The sequence below is a fragment of the Buteo buteo genome, chromosome 23, assembly GCF_964188355.1.
Source record: "Buteo buteo chromosome 23, bButBut1.hap1.1, whole genome shotgun sequence".
Taxonomy (NCBI): domain Eukaryota; kingdom Metazoa; phylum Chordata; class Aves; order Accipitriformes; family Accipitridae; genus Buteo; species Buteo buteo.
Window position 1 is genome coordinate 20,876,990 of NC_134193.1, and position 22,887 is coordinate 20,899,876.

Sequence of the window (22,887 nt, forward strand, 5' to 3'; positions counted from 1 at the left end):
ATAAGGTTAAAACACTCTCTTATGTTTTAAAGTAATTCTTATCTGATAGGGTTTCCGTAACTGCCTTCCAAGTGGCTAAGTAAGGAGTGGTTTTCTGAAATGTGAGGTTTGGAATTGATGTAAACAAATTGATGTAATTTTGTGCCTTAATCTTTCAAATGCTGGTGCATATCCTGGATTTCATTTTCATCTGAGTAAGTCTAAGCTCGTGCTGAAGTGTGGGAATAGTCAAGAACAGAAATTTGATTCTAGCGTAGACTCTTGCTAAAAGTCATTCATCACTGCAGGTTTTACCTGAAACTGGATTTTCTATTTGCTGTTGCAGGATATTTGAATTCTCCACATCTAAGTTGGCATCTATGTAGAAAAATTCTTCATCCTTTCTTTTTTTTTCTCAAGGACAAATTACTGAGAGCATGCATGACACATAATTTGGAGTTGAAGTCCTCGTTTGGGTTTTGTTTCATTTGATGATGCATTCCTCCTTTTTTCCCTTCTGGCCATGAAAAGAGAGAATTTTGGTAGCCAAACAACTGAGGACAGCTACTTTCTCTCTTCAAATACTACTAGTGAAACAACCCCTCTTCTTGCATAGAAATTGGGCTGGCTGGCTTATTTCTGGAAGCCCATAGCCCCTTCTGTCTGTCTGTGGTGGCTGCCTGGTTGTCACAGATGGACTCCAGAGGGAGGTCTTACAACTGTTTGTCTGAATTCCAGAAGACAGAGAGGAAGGATGTTGTGAAGGAAGGTGTTTCCCTGTTCAGTGTCGTCCGTCTCCCCAAATAAATCTGGGAGTACTGACATGGATCGCTCTAAAAGTCTGTGTGTAAACATCTGGAAACCTTCTGTACACTTGAAAGATTATAAAGTCCATTTAGCTGAGACAGTAGTTTGAGGGAATGGAATTTGATTAGAACAGAATTATCTTTTTCATCAGCAAACTTTGATTAGAACCAAATGTGTGCTGTAAGGAATTCTACTAGCAGTGTGAAAATACAATTCATAACATTTAAGTGGCTGAGGAGCAAGGGTGCCATTGAGTTTGTGGAACTTAAGTTCACGGGAGGTGAGTGTGGGAGGTTTAGAGAGGCTTGGCAAGCTGTCCGTGGGAGAGATCACTTTTTCACAGTCGGTGGAATGAACCAGATTGCCAAGCAGTAACAGGGCCACGCGCCGCACAAAGCTGAGCGGAGGGAAGTGGACTTGGTCCTTCAGTGCCACTGTCCCCTCGGCTCTGAGCAGCAGCAGTCAGAATGGAACACAACTAGTACGTTTTCATTTGGTACCACTTGGGAAAAGAGACAATGACAATGAAAAATTGTGATTTCTCAGCAGATCTAGTTAGTACAGCACGAATTTATGTGTAGAAACTGTTTTCTACCATCACGGTTATAATGTTAAAATTTAGATATGGAAGGAGTATATGGAAGTTTTTCAACATTGCAGCTTGCTGTGAGCAAGTGGGTTGTTTGCAACCCTTTCCATAACAAATGTTGTCGCTTCTTTAAAACAGTTTGTAAAATTCGGATTTTTCAGAACGAACTTGCTGCATTTTACTTATTTATTAGGGCTAGGAGCTTTACATAGTTTCCAGACTTAATGCTAACATTAGCCCAAGACCTTTGGCAAGATACAGGCAGGAAAGCCAAGGAGTAATGTAATGCATTGTAGGGGAAATGCAAGTTGTGGCTTTTTTTGGTCTTTGAAGTACTTAATAGTTACCTGTTAAATAAGGTTTTACAGTACCGTAATAGCTACCCACAGTTACCGGTTTGGTAGAGGCAGTGTGAGCATGTTTCCTGGGCTAAATTCCCTAAATTCCTGGGTTCCCTACTTCTTGTCTTTGTCAGCTTTTTTCTCAGGTCCATAGTAAAAATATTTTTAAGCAAGCTGTTGTGTTTTGCAAATATTCAATAGTTAAACATTTGTTTCTTTAATGATGCCCATTTCATAAACACTAAATATTACTTGTGTGAAGTTTACAGGGGTGAAGAATTCCATAATTATTATTTTGTCTCTTCTGCTTCATCCAGGTTTGTGGCTTTATGCTTGATCAAAAGATATGATAATGAGAGTGCGGTCACTCTCACCAGCAGTATACAAAGTCTTTAGCTTTTTTTTTTTTTGCCTGTTGTATGTAAATTTTCAGGTGTAGTGTTATAGATCACTTACGGAGTTTATAATACCGTTCTGTAATGAAAACCAACAAAGAATGTTTTTATTATAATGCAGGTGGTCTTAGTTGCTGAGAACGTGTAGCTTCTGCTCGTGATCTGTAGCTTAGAGGACATCCATACAGTACTAAATAATTCTGTGAACAGATACTGACACTAACGAAATCCCACTCAGAATTTGAATATGCTTAGTTCTGTTTACCATGATGCTTTGGCTCTCTTTCCATGTGAAACCAGTTCTTCATGCTTCTGGAGGTAAAATAAGATCTGGGGTGTATCCACTTCTCCAGTTCAAGGTATAAGTCAAATTTGTACAGATTGCTGTATTTTTCTTTATCAAATCATAATCAAGTAGTCGTCTTTGAACAGGGTTTTGTAAGTGAGATGATAAAGAAATGGTCCCTACCCTAAAGTGAAGAGAGTCTGGCAATAATTGTCTCTCTGACGGTTGTTAAAAGTGAAATTATTTTTGTAATCCTGTAAACTATGTTGTACGCAATGATTTATGCTTGGAACTGACAGGTTTTTTGAGAGATTAGAACTCATTGATATGATGGAACGGACCAGAAGAATTGCTTCGTGAGAAATTACGGCGGTTTATTTTTGAGTCCTTCATCTCTTATAAAAATAGCTGGTAGAGATATCTCTTCTAGTAGGCTCAGTAGAGCAAGAACACTTAAAAGTTTATGCTGCTGAAACTTGGAAAAAATATGTTATTACTTTGTTTTTATAAGTGTAGGAAACAGCAAAAATGAGCATTTTTGCTCTATAGTAAGCTGACTGCATGCAACTAAGTAACATGGCATAAAATTTACATAAAATCCATGTGTGAAAGAGATCTGGTCAACTCCTATTTTGAGTGTAGCGTGGTAAATTCTTCAACAATTCTTGACAGAAAACTTAGGACAAACTGAATTAATGATTTATGCCTTCACAGATCTGATTATCAGGTTATGTGCCATTGTTTTTAAGTTACTATAAAAACACTGGTAGTTTTTAAGCTTTATGTCTTTCGAGCACCTCAGTTTGCCTAAAAATGGCAACTGTACAGCTTGTGTTGAAGTTGATGCTAACATTTTCCTGGGGTAACAACTTAGAAAGCACATTAGGAAAAGCAGAAGCTATTTGCAAGCTTTCCGATAACATGCAGTAGTAACTTAAAAGCGGCTTCCTTTTGGAATTATGATGGTATTGGACACCTTTTTATAAGCAAAAAAAGGGACATGGTTTAATTGGTTTTGGTTTGCTTTGGTATGATTAGTTAAACTTCTCGAGCAGACATTTTTGTAGCTATGGCTTAGAAGTTAATTGCTCAGAAGTTAATTTTTCATGTTGATTTTTCCAAATTCCATAGCATAAATGTGTAAAAATACAAGTTTTAATGGACACAATTTTTCTAACATCTAAGTTCAGTTATAGGTCATGAAAGTAAGGTGTTGAAAAAGGTGCTTATAGAAACTGGGACTTGAAAAGACTGGGACATTTTCTTCAAAAAGAGCATTGACATTCTGTAGTGAGGCAAGCAAAAAACATGACATGTTTGGAGTTTGCCGGATCCATAAAAACTGGGGAGAAATGCTATCCGTAATACCAGTGCTTACTTGTGTACCCATAGGGTGTTATTTAACTTAGTGTTAGGTTAACTCTGATGGTGTGTAATTGGTCTAAAACTGATAATGTATTTCTGAAATTTTTGGCAATGTGGCGATTTTGACACTTTTAAGGGAGTGTTGGGGAACGAGCAGACCTGGGTGCTGCAAGTGTTTTATGTGGCATTACACTGCAGATAAGAATAATTAGCAGATATGTGAAAGAGAAGATGGGTTCCTTACGTTGCACTTTCAGATGCGGAATTCAAATATTGAAGATATCTCACGATTAGAGCACTTTTTTTATTGGTGGCTGTCTAGGAAGACTATGTTACCCTGTTTGAGGTAATTGCATTGTGTATAGGACATCCACAACTATGATATTTGGAAGTTTCTCAACTCAGAGTTACATACTTACATAGCATCCTTTTTGCATTACAGTTTTCCCTGCCATTTATTTCTTACTTATTTGTGGCTGCCATGTGGCTAGTACGATTATGTCCAGTGTGAAATAAATTAGAGTTAATAGTAAAGTTAATATTACTGCTCTTGAGCTTTGATGTGGTTTTTATATCTTAAAATTTCTGTGGGCCTTTAGTCAGGACATCAGGTTAGTTACAAAACTGTTCCTTTCTGCCACAGATAGGCAAATTTAGCTGGCAGAAGTGTTGTATACACTAATGTAGGAAATAAAACTGGACAAGTGTTTACAGTGAAATAAATTGCACTTATGGGAGGATTAGTGTTTAAGAATAACTTCTTATGATAGTATTCAAATTATTAATGCTGGTACTAGAAGTTATTGCCTTGTGGAAAAGGGACCTGAAGAAAATGCAAAGAGAGCTGTCTGTCTGCTGATGCAGTGGGCTGCATGGATAGCTGGGCAGCTGATGTGTTGGAGGAGGTTCAGGGTTCTTTGTCCAGCCGTTACTCACAGCGCAGTTTCAGACAGTCACCTCGGTTACCCTGCTCCACCGGGCTCTGTGGAGCTGGTGGAGGGCAGATGTTCGTACTAAAACCCTCGTCTAAGTACTTCAGGTTTCAGACACTTTGAATTTGCATTTTTTGTTTTGTTTTAAAAAAGCCTTCAAAACTTGGAGTGGTGCTAATGCTCTTACCAGAAATGTACTTCTTTATGGATATTTTATGAGCTAGTATTCTATTATTTCCTTTCACAAATAACTTTAGTAAAAAGTAATGTATCTTTGATTGTTAAAGGGGTAGCTGCTTGTAATGAAGCTAAAATATCGAATTAAGTGAACTGCTTTACATTTTGATTTTTGGATCTTTCCCCAGTCTTTAGAAATGGAAGTTCTAGTTCTCTTTCTGGAAATGGCAATGAACATTAAATGGAATTAGCTTCCAACAGCCTTTGATTTTAGGTCAGGTTGACTAATGTTAAGAAGATTAAAAATATTTGAATTTATTATCTATTTCATTAAAAATGGATACCAACATTAACAAATACTACTACAGAACCAGTGGGGTTTTATTGTGTCTTTTCTAACCATCTTCAGTATGTAGTCCGTATATCACAGCATTCAATGTCACATAAAGGAAAAATAGTGATCTCAATTTTTAAAAACTTCAAAATCTTTCAATTTTGAAAAATAGGGGCAGTACTGTGTGACTGAGTAGCTGTTACAGCTGTTACGATAACACTGGTTTACTACTCACATTTAAGTGAGTTGTGCTCTTGGCTCATGTAATTGATAACATTCTGTTTCAGTTTCTCTTCTTTATGAACATTAAGTGCTCTGCAGTATACAAATACTGTGCGCCTTATTTTGCACTTCAAAGATATACTATGGGTAGGAGGTTTTTTGAATGGGGAAATTTAATTATTCTGGAAATGAGCTGCATGAAAAGTAAATATGCCGTCAAAGTAATAATTCTTTTAAGTGTAGATGGACGTATTTAAAATGAACTGTTGAAGTGACTTCAGGGGAAGATCTTCGGAGTGACTGGATAGCATAAGATAGAATTTTATATTTCAAAATTATGAAATGTCAGGCTTCTATTAAGAAAACACACTTGAGGCTCTCATTACTGCTAGGCTATTATACAGATCAATAGCTTCTAGTCTGATTACTGAATATGAGTAGAAGTATTTATTTTGGGATATATCTATTTTTAACTTGTTTTGTGTTTTCAGTGATATCAAACTATTGCTTACAACAGCATTTCCTTCCACTTTCAACTGTTGTAATCAGTTGACATTTGCCTTGTGTTGTAGTGTTACAACCTTTAACACTGGCAGTACCTCAGCTAGCAAGGTATGGATTTGCAGTGTCTTAGATGTGTTTAGAGTGATCAGAGTGTTAGTTGTTGTTAGTGCCTTTCTTTCCTGGCAGCTATGAAGTTGTGCTGATTAGTACCAAAAGTGTAAGCCTTTATGAGGGTAGGGAACTGGTGGGGAAGAAGTGGTGTGCGAGGACCAAGTCTTCTGTGTTGTTAATTTTGACTTGCATGTAAATTACTACACTCAGAATCTGTGTTCAGTTTGATAGAATTGTAAGACAACTTGTGGAAATTGTGCCATTACAAAAGAAGTTAATTTTAGACTTAGTTTAAAATTCATGTTGAATCCAAATCCAAGCGGAGTGGTTTTGCTTCATAGGCTTTAATTTTTTTTAAAGGCTGAAAAGCTGCAATAGTTTTTGCTTCAACGCTCTTGTCGTCAAAAAAATAGAAAATCAGCTCACTGGAGACTCAATTGTTTTGCAAACCATTTATAAAATACTCGAGATTTTAGTCAGATATTTCAATCTTTCTATGAACTTTGGCAGTTTAGGACCAAGAAATAGGTGGCTTAGTTTTCTTTTTCAATTTGAGAATGTTTGGCTAGTCCCTCTTAGTGACTGAGCATTGCAGTTATTTCATTGCTGTGCACAGATGTTTTGGGATATTGCTTGAAGTAGCTGTAAATTTTGCTTTGAAGATATATCAACTTTGCCCATCTGATACACAGAGCATTTTAGCCTGTGATCTAAGTAAATGATTTATAATTCTAAATAAAATTAAAAGACTAATAATACGCACCAATCAGTAGAGGTGGTAGCATATCATTCTGATTAAGCTGGGTCTTATTCAAGGAAACAGCTAGAGATGCGTAGAGACTTTTGTCCGTGTTGAAGTGCTTTCGTGAAAGGTACTCCAGTATCTTGAGAAAGCTGACTGGTAATGTATAAGAATTTTACTGAAGTATGTGTATGGCAGGAGCCAATTATATACACTTTACTGAATTAAAGTTTAAGCGCGAAGACCTATTGAAAACCAGTTGCAATATGAAACTGCAGACTTAATTACATTCAGTATTTTTTGTGCTTGATTTTTTTTTTGTTGTTGTTCTTTCATATGCCATCTTTGAATTAAAGTAAAAATGTTTCCTTTTGTTTATAACCGATGCCACTTCCTGGTGCCGCTTGCTGAAAATTTTCTTCATTGTTTCAGATAATGTCCCAGAGGAGCTGAAGGACCCATTTTACATAGATCAGTATGAGCAAGAACATATTAAACCACCCGTCATCAAGCTGCTGCTGTCCAGCGAGCTGTACTGCCGTGTCTGTAGCCTCATTCTGAAGGGGGATCAGGTGGCTGCTCTGCAGGGACACCAGTCAGTCATCCAGGCTCTGTCTCGAAAAGGGATTTACGTCATGGAGAGTGATGATACACCTGTGTCTGAATCTGATCTGGGCTGTGCACCAATCAAAATGGTTAGCTTAATTAAATCCACCTAATGATCTTCTTTTTATTTAACACTATTTAAAATAGTGAATGGAATGAAGAGCTCTTGATTTCTAGGTCGCTAACCTCAGGAATTTTTCATTTTAAATACAGTTAGAATATGTAATTTTTTTCTTAAAGGATTTTATTTTTCAGTCCTTATTGTTTTCTTCTTTTAGAGTTCTCATATGGCCATGATTGATGCTCTAATGATGGCCTATACTGTAGAAATGATCAGCATTGAAAAGGTGGTTGCTAGTGTCAAGCGTTTTTCTACATTCAGTGCCTCGAAAGAACTGCCCTATGATTTGGAGGATGCAATGGTTTTCTGGATTAACAAGGTAAAATTTCCTTTGAGAAAAGCCTGCCTGTTTCTTACTGTCAATTTTCAGATTTTTAAAAAGGTTCTGATGAGTGTCTTCCTTCCATCTTTCTTACTTGTGCATTTCTATCATCTTTTCCACTTAAGATGAAGAGAACTGCTTTAATTACTGGGTTGTTACTTGTTACCTCAAATCCAATGGTAGCTGGGTATAATATCCTCCTAATACAGATTATTATTAATGGTATTTGATTTCCTTATTACTGCAATGTATTCTATTTTCATCTTCTTGTGTGGCTTCCCAAGGTTTCCATATGCATTGGGGAAGAGAATCAGACTAGCAGGGAAATGCAATTTCTTTTTCTTAGGGATGCTGTAATAAAGCTGGTAAATTTTTCAAGGCAAATTTTAAAATAGAGAAGATAATTAAGAACTAAATTAGGAAAACTGTGGAAATTGGGTTCTTTATTTTCAGACAAGCTGCTATAAGTTTTTAAGTGAAGCATTGTTTCATCTTAAATAACAGGATAGACTTAATTCTGACTAGCTTGAATACTTTTAACAGAAATACTGAAACTTTTTCAAAGGGTAGAGGTTAAGTTACTGAAACCCTTTTGAGTGACAACAGAGTCACATTCCAAAGAGAATTTCTCCTTTGCAAGCCCAAGATTCCCTTGTTGTGATTATAGCTACTGCTAATAAGAGAGTTGGTCTTGAAAACTGTTATAACACGTTATTCGATGAACTTTTTATGTTTGTAGAACAGATTGACCATTAAGTAAGGGGTAGAAGAAGAAAACTTGACTTGTGGGAAACATATTCAGATGTATTTTAATATCTTTTTTTATGCTATGCCCTTTCAGGTGAACCTTAAAATGAGAGAGATAACAGAGAAAGAGATTAAATTAAAACAGCAACTAATGGAAAGTCCAGGGCACCAAAAGGTAAAATAAATTGTCTTCGGCTGTGATTTTATGTATTGCTGATTTTTTAATGGATTTAAATACAAACATCTTGGTATTTTCTTTGTCAGAGAAATCCTGAGATCTTGTACATGCCATTTGTGTTGTGTCTATCATCAGTGCCCTTGTTACCTTTCAAGCCCACTGGTATCTTCTGACTTTCCTTTTAAGTTTCAGTTGGACTAAAACAACTTGTTTCAACTTAAAATAACTTGTATCAACTTTATGTGGGTAAATATGACTCGGCTTTCACAGCACAGAATATGTATTTTGAAAGCTCTTGGGGCATATTCATTTTGCATGGGTTAATTGTCTAATATATATTCAGAGGTTTATTCAAGTTCTATCTAGTAAGCATACTCTTGGCATTCAAATGTTATATGTGTGTGTTTGTAGTTTTTTCCACCTTTTCCCTTGAAATTATATCACAATGCACTAACATTGCAAAATATAGTACACTTTCATTTCTGGAGAATGTCAAATAGATCTTTCTCAAACATAATGTGTATCAGCTATCTGAGCTCCCAATTTATGATTTGAGGAAGGCTTAAGAAAAACTGCTAAGTTCTTTCTTCAAATTGGCATTGCTGTGCAAAAGGGGGTAAAAATGTGAGCTATGAACAAGGCACAATTGTTTAACTTTCATGTTAGTGGCAAAGATGCTTTACGTAAAAAGCAATAAAACAGTATCTTTCAATGATAAAGGGCTAAGGAGCTGTTTATATGTTGATGCGTGGTCTAAAGGATCCCTTTAACTATTTGACTCTCTATTGGCTTTTGGGTCTCATTTTAATATTTTTAGATCTAAATTTCTAGGCTACAACCCCTCTAAAACATGAAAGTGTTTATTGCTGAAGTGCATTTAAGTATTACTGCTTTTAACTTGCATTGCTGATGTTCCTTTCCTATTCCTACATTCCTTTCCTTGCTTCCTGAGCAGTCTCCTTCCAAATGGTATTGGAAATTAGTACCTGTAAGTGAACTACTTTTACACCAGTTGTCATCCACAAAATCATGGCTTTTTAAATTTCTTCAGAGTGTTTGCTTCCATTACAATGCTTCTTAGATGGTCTTTGAAAAAAACCTGTGTAAGCTTTTGGGTCATCAGGCTTAGTTTTCATAACATGATTTTTGCATACTGTACAGCATATAGCATAATCACTTTACAGCATTTCAAAATTGTTTCCACAGTGCAGGAGTGAGGGATATGGAGTAGCAGCAAAAAACTAGAAAATTAAAAACAGTTGAAATGGTTGCATTTACTATTTTTGTTGTAAGTAGGCACTATTTTTGTTGTAAGTAGGCAATTGATCACAGCACTAAGGTGATATAAAAGCTGGTCAGTTTAAATGGTTGCTTAATCTTTGAATCCATAGTTGAGATACTCAGATGTTTGCAGTTGTTTGTTAAATAATACTCTTGCACTGCTCTTGCACCTGCTCTTGCACAGGTTTGTAAATTTGTCAAAACCAGAACACTGTTATTGAGATGGGGTTAGGAGATTTGACAAACCAGTTTGGACCCGTTATGACAGTTGTTGGAATTGTATGCTAAATTAATGAGACTGAAGCTGGCATAATGGGAGGAAAGACAGTTTACATATCAGAACAAAATACTTATTTGCTTTATGGTGAAGTGTGAAAATGGAATATCAATTCCACTATATACAAAAAAATAATAAAATTGTACTTCTAGTATACAAGCCTGCTTTCTTTTGGCTGAGTTTCCTGGGTTTATTTCAACTTGTAGAGATTTTTCTTTGTTCCTTTGCTTTCCTTAGCCTTGATACCATTCTCCTGCACTTGCTGGATTTGGTGTTTTTCATTTTCTCTCTGGGAAGATGAGAGCTGTTGTCTCAGTTGAAAGTTCCAAAGAGCAGTGCACTTGGAAAAGGCAGGCATGATCAGGCAGTCACCTGTCCCCCCAGTCTCTCTGCCTTTCCACAGAGAGCTCAGTCCCACCTATCTGCCTCATAATCCTTTATTTGTTTGAACCAAATGTATGGACCGCAGTAAAAACTTTAAATATCTGATATAAAGGAAATTCGAGTGGGGATCTGCAGGCTAATAAAACCTGACAGAGCCCTGTCTTCCAGCCTCATTTAATGACCTGCACCAGTATATAATGAAGTATTGACCTAGTGCTTATCACTTAGATTCTAGTGTGCTTAAAGATTGTGTCTGTATTTGAGGTGTACATTTGATAGCCTTTCGAGGAAGTTGAGTAGGTCTGTGTTTTGTTTAGAGACAACTGGGTGAGAGTAGAAGAAACTACAAGAATGGAATTGACTTGCAGGATATCGTTGAGCAAGTTGGTGGTGAAAGAAGGAGTAAATAGAGGTTATCTCACTGCTAGTCCAGTACAACTTAGATTATAATGGTTTACTGACAGATTTTGCGGTCTCCATATTAGTTGCCACACTGTGTCACTTCTGTATTTCTTTTTTCTTTTGTGATTTTTTTTTTTTTTTTTTTTTTAAAATATGGAGTTACCTCTATTTCAGTAGCACCCATTTCTGCACTTTAGGGCATACAAATGTCAGTAGTTGTATGCATGGCAGGGGGACAAACCACAAAACTTGGCTTAGAATATAAGAAAGAATTTGGAATTTTCCAGTACAAAAGACTGAATGGTTAAGAGAGTAATAGTTGAGCAAAAAATAAGGAATTAAATTAAGTCCATAAAAAAATTTCTTTGATGATAAATTTGTGTTTTTTCACCAAAGGTAAAATAAACAAGGAATTATGGATTGTAGTTCTTGGTATTGATTGTAGTTGGTTTAAATTCCATTTAAGCCTATTGGAAAGGATATATTTATATCTGCTTTAAATACAGGAGGAATTAAAGTTTAGAAAGAAATTTCTGAAGTTCACCTTTAATATGTTTACTTCAACTAAGTGGATAAATGATGAACCTTTTAAGCTAACCAGTTCACCTTAGTGTGCATACTTATCAGACTTAATGACCACATTTCCAGTGCATAATGGATGTTGCTAATGCATTTGATTTGATTTTCATGTTTGAATAATCACCATCATATATCTCACTATTTCTTTTTGTGTAAGCCTGATCTGATGCATGCCATATCGCACTGCATGCTGGAACCAGTGGAATATGCTCGTGTGGTACAGTATGATTCACATTCCATTACATATTTGTGGAGTGCTCCAGGCTGGGGAAAAAAAATAATTTGCACCTGGTAAAAGGACAGGAAAAATAGCATTAGCATATAGAGATAGCTTTTAGAGTTACTTGCCTTTGCCAGGGAAACTTAACATGTTTATATTTGTGCAAAATAAATAAACTGGTTCTTATTACTCTGATTGTAAGTGATCTTCGTTCCTTTGAACAGATTTTTTCTCAGCCTGTGCCATCCTAATTTGACACATGAGTGTGTATGTGTTTGTGTAGAGAGCTTTCTCAGGTTATCTTGGAAAGTATATGATACCATTGGTAAAATCCAACTTTCCTCTGATGATTAAATACATTCTCTGTATATCTGCACGTCAAGCCAACATATCAGTCAAGGTAGCTTGTTAAATGCTAAGTGGTATTAATGCATTAAAGTGTAAAAGGAATCTTTTTCCAACACTGAAAGGTATTTCTGCTAGGCCCTGTAGCGTGTTCTTCTTTTGCTTGCCTGATTGCTTTGCTGCTCAAACTTAGATACAGCCTTCTAGTCTAGCTAGCATGTGGATGCTTTGTAAATATCAATGCTAAAACTTCTCTTGCAAAAGTTGCAAGAAGCAATGCCAAGATTTGTTCTTTACTTGACTGGCTTTAGCTACTCTTCAGCTGTGCTCCAAATTACATGAAGACTAGGGAGTGGTTTGCAGAAGAGTTTGATGTTGATCTATAGTGAAATCAAGAAGAGTATTGCCATTGATGTAAAAGGCCTACTTGCTCCTCTTGTTGACGATTTTTGGAAAAGGCCATGTTTTTTTCTTTTGCACGACATTAGTATTGTATACTGGCTTCCCAGACATACCATGTTCTGAATCTCTGTGGACATGATGGCAAGTCTGTGGATGTAGGTAATGTATGAGAAATCACTAGCTCATCTGAAATATTTTTTGCTTTGTTTTGTTTTGTTTTTCCCAAGCTTTAAGTGTTTTCATGTAGTTATCTGTGTCTCTTTCTTTGGATCTTCTGCATTCATGCATCTGTGTGGAAGGATTTTGACTTAAATTGCTTGCAGTAAGTTAAAATGTGTGAATGAAGCTAGGAACTCCGCAGCATGGATTGCTTCCAGATACGAGGAGAATGATTAAAAGGAAAGCGCTGTATTCTTCAGAATTGGCTTCCATTGAGAGAAAAGTATAACCCTGTAAATTGTTTTTGACTTGGAGCAGAATGCTATAAAGGATCCACCGTAAAGAGTTTTCAGTGCTTAACAAAAATTCCTGTTTGGGTTTTTGTTTGGGTTTGGTTTTTTTTTTTTCCTTTTTATTATCATCATATGAATGCTTTTTTTCTTTTGTTAGGTGCGTTACCGAAGAGACCATCTTTCAAGCAGGCAATTACCTTACTTTCCTTTGCTTGAAGATTTGATGAAGGATGGTAGCGATGGTGCTGCTCTTCTAGCTGTGATACACTATTATTGTCCAGAGCAAATGAAACTAGATGGTATGTAGTAAAGGTTTCTTAAAAAAAAAAAATAAAATAAAAAAAAAATTCTTCAATCTTTGAAAGTTGGTAGTGGACTACAGCAAGTTAGTCAGGTCAGGTACGGAATCCCCATCAGTGTATTTAAAGTAACGTCTCTTTGATTTTGTTTTTTTTTACTTACTGTATTGAGAAGGCTTTGCTGTGTATCTTATGAGCTACAAAATAATCCTTTCTTTTATAGATCTAGGTGATACAGCTTTCTTTGTTCAAATAACTGAACTTGGTTTCAATAGACCACAAAAAAGGAATACTTGTCCACTACTGTTAGCTGATAATTCTCATGTTGTTCTGTACAAGTACAAAAAATTTGGCATTTTAAAATAGTTTCTCCCAGTCTTCAGCAATTGTCACTCTTCAGCATATCAAACATGAATTTCCTTTCCCAGAAGTGTTTTTCTCAATAATTCAATGTCCTTGTTGCATTTAACTTCTACAAATCAACATTTTGTATTGGTTTTTAAATTCTCAGATATGTTGTACCTTGCAGAGCTCCTGAATGGTTTCAGAAGGAACCAGCACTGTGAATCCTAGTAGTAATCTTTTATTGTTTGCAAATAAAGATGTCTGGTTTTAATTGTGGGGGTTTTTTATTCGTTATGTGTGTTCTTTGTAGCCTGCTTACCTTTTCTGTTGCTGTAATAGAGAGACTCCTATATGGATTCTAAAATGAATGCAGAATTGATACTGTTTTATCTATGTTTTTCTTCCTCTTTTTCCTATCCCTCTGGTACTTAACAGGTAGAGAAATGTCACTGATAACCAATAAATATTAAATGATGGTGTATAAGCAGTCTGTGAAGTTCCTGTATGTAGTGTTTCTGTTAATTGTGGATGGTAGTTTAATTCATTGGGATAGTGTCATAACTTACTCTTTCTCACCTTTCTAGATATTTGTTTGAAGGAGGTAACCTCAATTGCAGACAGCCTCTATAATATTCAACTTTTGAGAGAATTCTCAAATGAATATCTAAACAAATGTTTTTACCTCACATTGGAGGACATGTTATATGCTCCTTTAGTTTTAAAGGTAAGAACCATAATGAAGAATATATTTTTAAATAAAATATGGGTAAATCATAAGTGTTTTGTTATTGTGAGGTGTGTTTTTTCTTGTCTCCTGTTTAGCCTAACGTCATGGTGTTCATTGCGGAACTCTTCTGGTGGTTTGAGAATGTCAAACCAGACTTTGTACAACCAAGAGATATTCAGGAAATAAAAGATGGTAAGTTTTTAACTCTTGATAAATTTTAGCATGTTATTTAAAATACTTGCATTACAATGAAACTGTTGCACGGTGGTGTTTCCTTTGGAGTTTTGTTTCTACTCAAACTTTTTGCTCGCTGGGGATCTTTGAAAGCAGTAAAAATGGAAGGAAAGTTAGTCCTAGATTGACTTAGGTCTTAATTTTTTGAATGAAGTAGCTAATTTTTTCCCTAAAACCACTAGTGATTTACTTGTAACTTTCTTTCCATTAAGGTCACCAGGAGATACATATTTTAAATAATGAGTAGTACTTAAGGTTTTATTTTAGTGTTGCAGTAAAGTTTTCGTTCTCATGTACTGCAATCTGAAAACTTCCTGTTCTGTTTTGTTGTTTTAATGTCTAGTATAAGTTGTGTTAATGTTATTAACATATGCACAGTTAAAACAGTGTTGCAGCAGAAGAGCAGTCGTCCACCTGTTCCTATTTCCAATGCAACTAAGCGAAGTTTCATGGCTAGCCCTGCTAGTACAAGTCCAGCAGACTCACAGCCCTTGGCTCAGACAGGCCCTGAAGCTTGCAATAGATACTACCTGCACCCTGAGGAGCCTGACTATCTGTAAGTCTGTTTTTCATGTTGTTTAGATTAATCTTCAGTTTATGCTTCCATTTGGATAACCTAGGAATTTCTGCTGCTAAATGTTCTGATTTTGCTACAGTCTGAGTGAATTTGAGTTGTGTGCAGTCAGTCTCTAAAATACTCTCAATTCTCAAGTTCAAAGAAACACTTTACACTGTTATGTTAGATCTTTGTTTGGCAAATGCCAATAAGCCCCACCAGTAAATGTCACCATTGCGTGACAGAAGAAGTTAGTCTAACTTCTATTTTGGAGAAAACGCGAAACGTGAAAACTGTTCAAGCAGCTCATCTTTACTAGCGGTATTCTATAAATGGTGATACGAAAACAAACTTCAATAGAATCTAATGTACAAGAAGGTTAACGACAAGGTTTTTCAGCTGACCTAGGTTTGATGGCAACGAATAAGCTATTTCAGCCTTTGCTTTGTCTCTAATGTACTATTTACATAAGCCACATTTTAAATCTGCTGTATTTAGAAACTTAAACAGTTTGATTTCAGGTAGTAGGTTTACTTTTGCATTGTTACATGTGGAAACCTTTTCTTCTAAGTAACTTCTTTAACATTAAAATTAATGATATATTGTTGTATTTTAAAGAGATGGGTGTAACTACTACCAGTGTCACTTTGCAACTATGTAATTTTTCTTATTATAGAAAAAAAATTATTGTAGTAATGAATTTTTGCTTTTCTGAATTAGTGGCAAAGGAGGAAGCCCTGCCTTTAGTCCTTCCCATCCACTGCTCCCTTTGAGACAAAAGCAACAAAAATCTTTACAGGGAGAAGACAGCCCTGGTAAGTCTACCTTGAATTTGTGTTTCAACAAGCAATGATGATCAATGTCAATACAGTAATGAATAAAAATGTAAGTTCATATATGCATATGATCTAAAATTGAATTAAACTGCAGTCAGCCAAGTGGTAAGCATGTTTAGTTTGAGTAAATAATCTTTGCTTGCATTAAAAGAATTTAAAGATCTTTTAAGAAAGTTACTGGATTTAAAAAACTTCTTTCTTTTACAAATAAGCTTATTTCTCAGAATCTCAAGTGCAAGAAATTAAGACTAATAATGTCAAGTCTGTGAAAAGAAAGGAAAAAGCCATTTGTCAAATGTTCATAAGACTAGCAAAAGTCTTAGGAAGTAAGATTGTCATCCAGAATGACAAACTCGCTCTAGTACTTGACATGTTTTACCTAAACATTTTTTTAATTACTAAACCCCTAGGTTTTATACTTACCTGGAGATGCTCAGAATTTCTTCTTTTATCAGCTAAGGTACCAACCAAACATTCCAACTGCTTAGGCTCTAACAACACGCAGTGAAGACTTTTTTTTTTTTTTAAAGTTGAGGGGCTGACGGAGGAAAGCAAATTGAAACATTTTCATGTTTGGAAATCCAAAAGTCCGATATGTATATGTAGTTACTTTTCATTGGGTTTTTTTCAGACTTTGACTGTCTGTGTTTGGTTAATATGTCAGCAAATCTGTTTTCTGCTGCCATCTCTTGGTGAAAGAGTTTATGATGTTTGCTATTAAATAAAGTAAAAGTGCTAGTTTAAAGACCATTTGTAAAACCATTAAAAATTTAAAAAATATTTCAGGTCATCGGCATCGTTCCAATTCTCTGACCCGTGTTGATGGGCAGCCACGAGGTTCAGTTCTTGCGTGGCCAGAGAGGAAACCCAGGTAACATGCATTTAAGTATTACAATACTGTTTAATGAAAGGATACTGTGACAATTTCATTGTAGTAATATGGTATCGCTTCCTTAGAACTGGACCAAGAGTCACCTAATTTTGTTTTCTCTTAAAGTACATTTTCAGACACAACTCATTTTAGGGTTGCAATTGAAAATATTTTAAACATGATTTTCAGTAAGCACGGTTGAAAATTAAGTATCTGAAGTAGCTGTTTAGTATTGCTGGTCACTTTTGATACATTTTTCAAATGGAGCAAAAATTTTAGCTGTCTATATTATGGTCCTTAGTTCAACAAATTGTGACTTTTTGTGCTTAAGTGTCAGTAGACTGTTCTTATCTTTTCTAGGCCTCTGTCTCAGCCAACACCATTTGCTCTTCATCATTCTGCCAGTAGTGATGTGGACCCTGGGTCTGGTGATAGCATTAGTCTGGCTAGATCAATCAGCAAAGACAGTCTTGCTTCAAACATTGTTAATGTAACTCCAAAAAATCAGCCCCATCCTCCATCAACGAAAACTAACGGGAAGAGCTTGCTGAACAATGTTGAAATTGAGGACGAAGATGAAGAGCTTATTGCAATAATCAGATCTGAAGAAAGGCCAAACCGTAGTGATCTTGAATTACAGAATGCATCAGCCAGGGTGCCCAGCATAGTTGCAACTGCATGGTCTCCAAAAACAAATAGTGAGACTTCAGAAAGCAAACCAGACAGTTTTTACTTGGAGCCTTTAATGCCTGCCGTTCTAAAACCAGCAAAGGAAAAACAGATAATCAATAAAGAGGATGAATGTGGGGAGGGGAAACAAAGGAGTTTTATAACAAAGAGATTAAATGAAGGACACTTGCCTTTGATCCGCAAGAAAACAAATAGCAGTCATGGTGAGCATGACCTCAATAGGACTTTTACTCCAATTTCTAGTTCTGATTTCACTCCAGTTGCAGATCCTAGTACTGCAGATCCAGTGGCACTGGTGGAGGCAGGTTTAGAAGCTTCCAGACCTTTGGCTAGTAGCAGTTTAGATCCTTCCACTCAGGAGCTATCCACTGGAGGATTTTTTCTTCATGCTGCTAAATCTGATGATGACATAGCAAGTAAAGTCAATGTAAGTTATGTGAAAAGCATCAATTCGCACGTTCCAGATACTACATGGACTATGGTGAGACAGGACTCTGATTCAGATCTCTTAGACTTAGAAGACACTGAACAGGATCTGGTAGTCATAGATGACCATCCTATAGTCAGTAAATACATTGGTGAGGAAGAATCTGCAAAATTGCAAGAAGACATGAAGGTAAAAGAACACGAAGATAAGGATGATGCTAGTGGACGTTCCAGCCCATGTTTGAGTACAATTTCTCAAGTTAGCAGTGTGTCAATGACTAGTGGGAGTGTCCGAATGACCAACTTTGCAGAACGAAAGCTTCAGAGACTTAATAGCTATGAAACAAAGTCCAGCACAAGTAGTTCACAAAAGACCACACCAGATGGATCAGAAAGCTGCCCAGCACCACTAACCACATGGAAACAAAAGCGAGAACAAAGCCCCAACAGACAAAATAAAGATAATGTTAATCTTTTAGCTTCTGAGTTGGTGCAGCTTCATATGCAGTTGGAAGAGAAACGAAGGGCAATAGAAGCGCAGAAGAAGAAGATGGAAGCCTTATCAGCAAGGCAGCGACTAAAATTGGGCAAGGCAGCTTTCTTGCATGTTGTTAAAAAAGGGAAATCTCCTGATGTTCCACAACCTGTTAAACCAGAACATTTTGCAAAAGAATATTCTCGGCACAGTGGTGAAGACTTAGATGAAGTTTCTTTGAGTTCCAAATCTGAGGAGTTTCTTGTGAAAGAGGAGGAGAGAGAAGAAATGCTTAATGATTCTCAAGAAGTAACAAAAGTAAAAATGCAAGAAAGCCTAGCTTTTGCTGAGCAACATAAACCAAAAGACTCTGCTGCTATACATGATTTGGAAAAAAGTAAAATTATTTCCGTTGCCCTCCTGGAAGACAATGTTACTGAAGTGGATATAAATGAATGTGATCTTTCTATTGAAAAACTAAATGAAACAATCAGTACGCTTCAGCAGGCTATATTAAAGATTTCTCAGCAACAGGAACTACTTATGAAATCTCCATCAGTGCCATCACCAGGAACCAGAAGTAACTCTCAGGACCAAAAGGTAAAACCATCAATTCATTTTGTTGAGCCTCTCTCTCCAACTGGAATGAACAGTCTTCGTAAACCGCCTCGATTTGGTCAAGGAAGGAATCCTCGATCAGGAAGACCAGCTGATCTGAAAGTCACTAAAGACAGACAACAAAATTCAGCACGTGTTAAAACCCCAACACAAAGTCTAGAAACCTTACCACATTTAAGACCATTTCCATCCAATAGCTTGTCAAAGACACCAACAGAAATCAGCTTGGAAAGTAGTCCTGATCATGGAAGTGGTTCTCAAGAAAAGTGTTTCTTTGATACATATAGACTTCATGATGAGAGCAATCAAAGGGCACTTGTTCTCTCCACCTCCAAAGATGCAAATATTATTTCTGAAATGAGCAAAGAGGTGAATAACAGCTTCAAGGAAACAGGGTTGAATTCTTCTGATGGCTCAGGAAAAGAAAATGTCCCAGTGGATGAGCCACTGAGAAGCAAGGCTAATCTCATTGAAGTAGACTTGTCTGACTTAAAAGCTCCAGATGAAGGAGAACTTGAAAACCAGGATAGCTCTACAGATATAATTAGTGAGGGTGATCAGAAGTCTGGTGTGGGTTTCTTCTTCAAGGTAAATATGTTGCCTTTCTGTCTTTGGTTGTTGTTACACATTTGCCCAGCATTAGAACTATTCTTGTCTACTTCATTCTTCAGTCTTCTGATGGAACACAGTACATCTTGGTTGCAATATTAGGATTTTTAAAAAATGCATTGGAAAAGAATTGTTTGTGGAGAAAAAAGGTTTTGACTTAATGTATGAAATCCTGGTTCTTGTTACTTTTACTAGGAATCAGGATTAACCTTGCTTTTCTTCTCTTTCCTTTAGTTTTTTTTCTATCTGAGAAACAGACAAAGACACAAACTTATTTTAAATACTTAGCACAAAAGCATCACAGAATGCAAGGGAAGAATTTGCCATTTTGAAATTGCAGCATTCTGTGAACCTGTATCAACTGAAAGGAAAAATTCTGACAGAACACAGGTGTCTAGCAAAAGCCTGCTGAACAGGTTTTAAAACTTGTCAGGGAGCTGAGAGTCTTAATGGGGCGGGAGGGGGTGTTGTTGGCATTTGCATCCAAATTTCTCCAATTTTGAGCAGCCTAGCAGCCTAAAAGTCAAGGGCTGTAATGGAGAATTTAGTTGTATGGCTGGAGATGCAAGTGAAAAATTAGATGCTTCAGTGCATTGTTTGAAGAAATGACTGTTTTTCATGCAGCTTTCATTTTAGTCCTATAATGGTAGTGTATAGGGCTCATGATGAAAATGCATTAAATTTATGTAATTTTTCTCATTTCACACCTAACTGTGGCTTGGGGGAAGGGTGGTTGTGTTAAGCTGTTGGTTTTTTAGTACAGTGATATTTCTTATATTGGGTTGGATGTTTTTTAAATAATGTGTTTGCTCCCTCTAGTGAAGTTCAGCACTGCTATCGGAACATTTAGTATCTTAATTTGTGCTTAGCAATGATTATTTTAAATACCTCAAATGTGCTGACATGGTGATACTTTCTTTTTTAATTTCTCTTTCAAGAAAGTTAAGCTAGACTGTCTCAATCTCGGTGAATTTAACTTCTGGGTTTATATAGTGTGATTAATATTGACTGACTCAAAGGTTATTGTTATGCTGGGGTTGTTTGTGGTGTCCATCCTAGCTCACATGGTAGTTGCATCGTACTTTGCAGTTCTAGAAGGTTTTGTGATGATTAAGCATACTTAAAAACAAGTCAGAGTAAGATGAGGCCTGTTTTTTCTCCTCACAGACTTAAGGGGACACTAAAACTGTCTCCTAAATTTTTCTTGAGCAACAAAAAGTTCAATACAGTTCTGATTTATACTTAGCAATTCTAAAAATGTAAAGATTTCCAAAAGTAATAGTTTTTCTTTCCCTAAAATATTCCTGGAAACTTTGGCAGTCTTGTGATGCCCAGCTTAACATATTTTCTTCTATTCTTTAAAACTCTCTATCCCTATGAATTTTGCAGGATGAACAGAAAGCAGAAGATGAGCTCGCAAAAAAACGTGCAGCGTTTCTTTTGAAACAGCAGCGCAAAGCTGAGGAGGCTCGGATTCGGAAACAGCAGTTGGAGGCTGAAGTTGAACAAAAAAGAGATGAAGCTCGGTAATAACGTGTGGAAAAGAATACTTCTTTTTGTCTTTAAGATGAGGAAAACTATTATATGTTGAATATAATGTTGTGTTTGCTTTTCAGTCGCAAAGCTGAGGAGGACCGAATACGGAAAGAAGAAGAGAAGGCTCGAAGAGAACTTATCAAGCAAGAATATCTAAGGAAAAAACAGCAGCAAATTTTGGAGGAGCAAGGGCTTGGAAAGCCCAAATCAAAGCCCAAAAAACCCAGGCCAAAGTCGGTCCATCGTGAGGAATCTTACAGTGATTCAGGAACAAAGTGTTCTTCCACACGTAAGAATTTTGATTTGTTTGCTCTCACTGAGTCTGCAAATCTGCTTTAACAAAGCATGGTTCACATTTTCTCTTCTATTTTGTAGCTGATAATTTGAGCAGTGCTCAGTCTGGTTCCAGTCTTTCTTTGGCCTCAGCAGCAACAACTGAACCTGAAAGCGTACACTCTGGTGGCACGCCATCTCAGAGGTAGAGAGATAGGCCTAATATTAATTTTTTAATTTTTTACTATGTTATGAAATAGTGTTGGGATTCAGTGTTTGCTTCAGTTCACTGGCATAGAGGCACAACAGTAATCAGTGAATTCATTTTCTATTTTATGTGGCTGCCAACTCCAGTGTTCTGTACAAACTTGCAATTTTGTTTTGTTTTCTCCCGAAGGAATTAATAGAATTTTGCTTTGATAATCTAGCAGGGAGAATCTGACTGTTTTGGGGGAGGAAAAGGGACAGTAGCCTGTTCCATTCAGGGCCAGCAACTGGTGAATTTATTTAAGATTGGAGGAGAAAAAACCAAAATCTTGGCATATAATTATTTTTTTTTATTCCCCGCCTCAGAGTTGAATCAATGGAGTCCTTACCAATACTGAGCAGAAATCCTAGCAGAAACACAGAAAGAGATTGGGAGAATGCTTCAACAGCATCTTCTATTGCTTCAGTGGCAGAATACACAGGTGACTATTTCGGTTTAGTTTGAGCATTTGTGATGAATAGCAGGTCATAAAAGCTGTGGTATATTTGATGTGACACATTGTTATTTTTGAGAAGTTGTCAGGTGTATTTTGTTCTGTTCAATATCCCTAAAAATAAGTTATTGTGAAAAAGTATTTGAGAGTTTTTTCACTTCAGATGAAAATCTTAATGTTCATAAATGTAGGGCAAATAATTTTTACTTGTTTGTCTTCCCTAGGTCCAAAATTATTTAAGGAGCCCAGCAGCAAATCAAACAAACCTATTATTCACAATGCTATATCTCATTGCTGTCTTGCTGGAAAAGTGAATGAACCACATAAGAATTCAATATTAGAGGTAAACATTAAAATACAGAATTATTAATGAACTCACAATAAAACGTATCTGTAATGCTCATTTCATAATCCCACTGATGCATTGTAGTGACCGCCATTTCCTAAAATGTACCTGTATTGAGAATTCTTTACTTCCCATGACTGTATGGACTTGTGGAAAACATGACCCTGTATTAAGAGTTCAACTCGTAAGTTTATAGGACTGAAAATCATAGTTACTGATCTAGTGGTTAAAAAAACTTCTAGACA

The 22,887-nt window shown here is 36.3% G+C and overlaps 1 protein-coding gene across 1 annotated transcript in view; it reads left to right on the forward strand.

Moving 5' to 3' along the window:
• The window catches only part of CAMSAP1 (calmodulin regulated spectrin associated protein 1), a 28,762-nt gene that overhangs the window by 3,605 nt on the left and 2,270 nt on the right, over positions 1-22,887 (forward strand). The window contains exons 3-17 of the mRNA XM_075054663.1: positions 7,217-7,479; positions 7,669-7,830; positions 8,675-8,755; positions 13,258-13,399; positions 14,329-14,468; positions 14,567-14,663; positions 15,084-15,261; positions 15,982-16,076; positions 16,884-16,968; positions 17,329-19,765; positions 21,176-21,312; positions 21,403-21,611; positions 21,698-21,800; positions 22,169-22,284; positions 22,521-22,639. Coding sequence (XP_074910764.1) covers positions 7,217-7,479; positions 7,669-7,830; positions 8,675-8,755; positions 13,258-13,399; positions 14,329-14,468; positions 14,567-14,663; positions 15,084-15,261; positions 15,982-16,076; positions 16,884-16,968; positions 17,329-19,765; positions 21,176-21,312; positions 21,403-21,611; positions 21,698-21,800; positions 22,169-22,284; positions 22,521-22,639 — 4,364 coding nt within the window. The remainder of the gene's footprint in view (positions 1-7,216; positions 7,480-7,668; positions 7,831-8,674; positions 8,756-13,257; positions 13,400-14,328; positions 14,469-14,566; positions 14,664-15,083; positions 15,262-15,981; positions 16,077-16,883; positions 16,969-17,328; positions 19,766-21,175; positions 21,313-21,402; positions 21,612-21,697; positions 21,801-22,168; positions 22,285-22,520; positions 22,640-22,887) is intronic.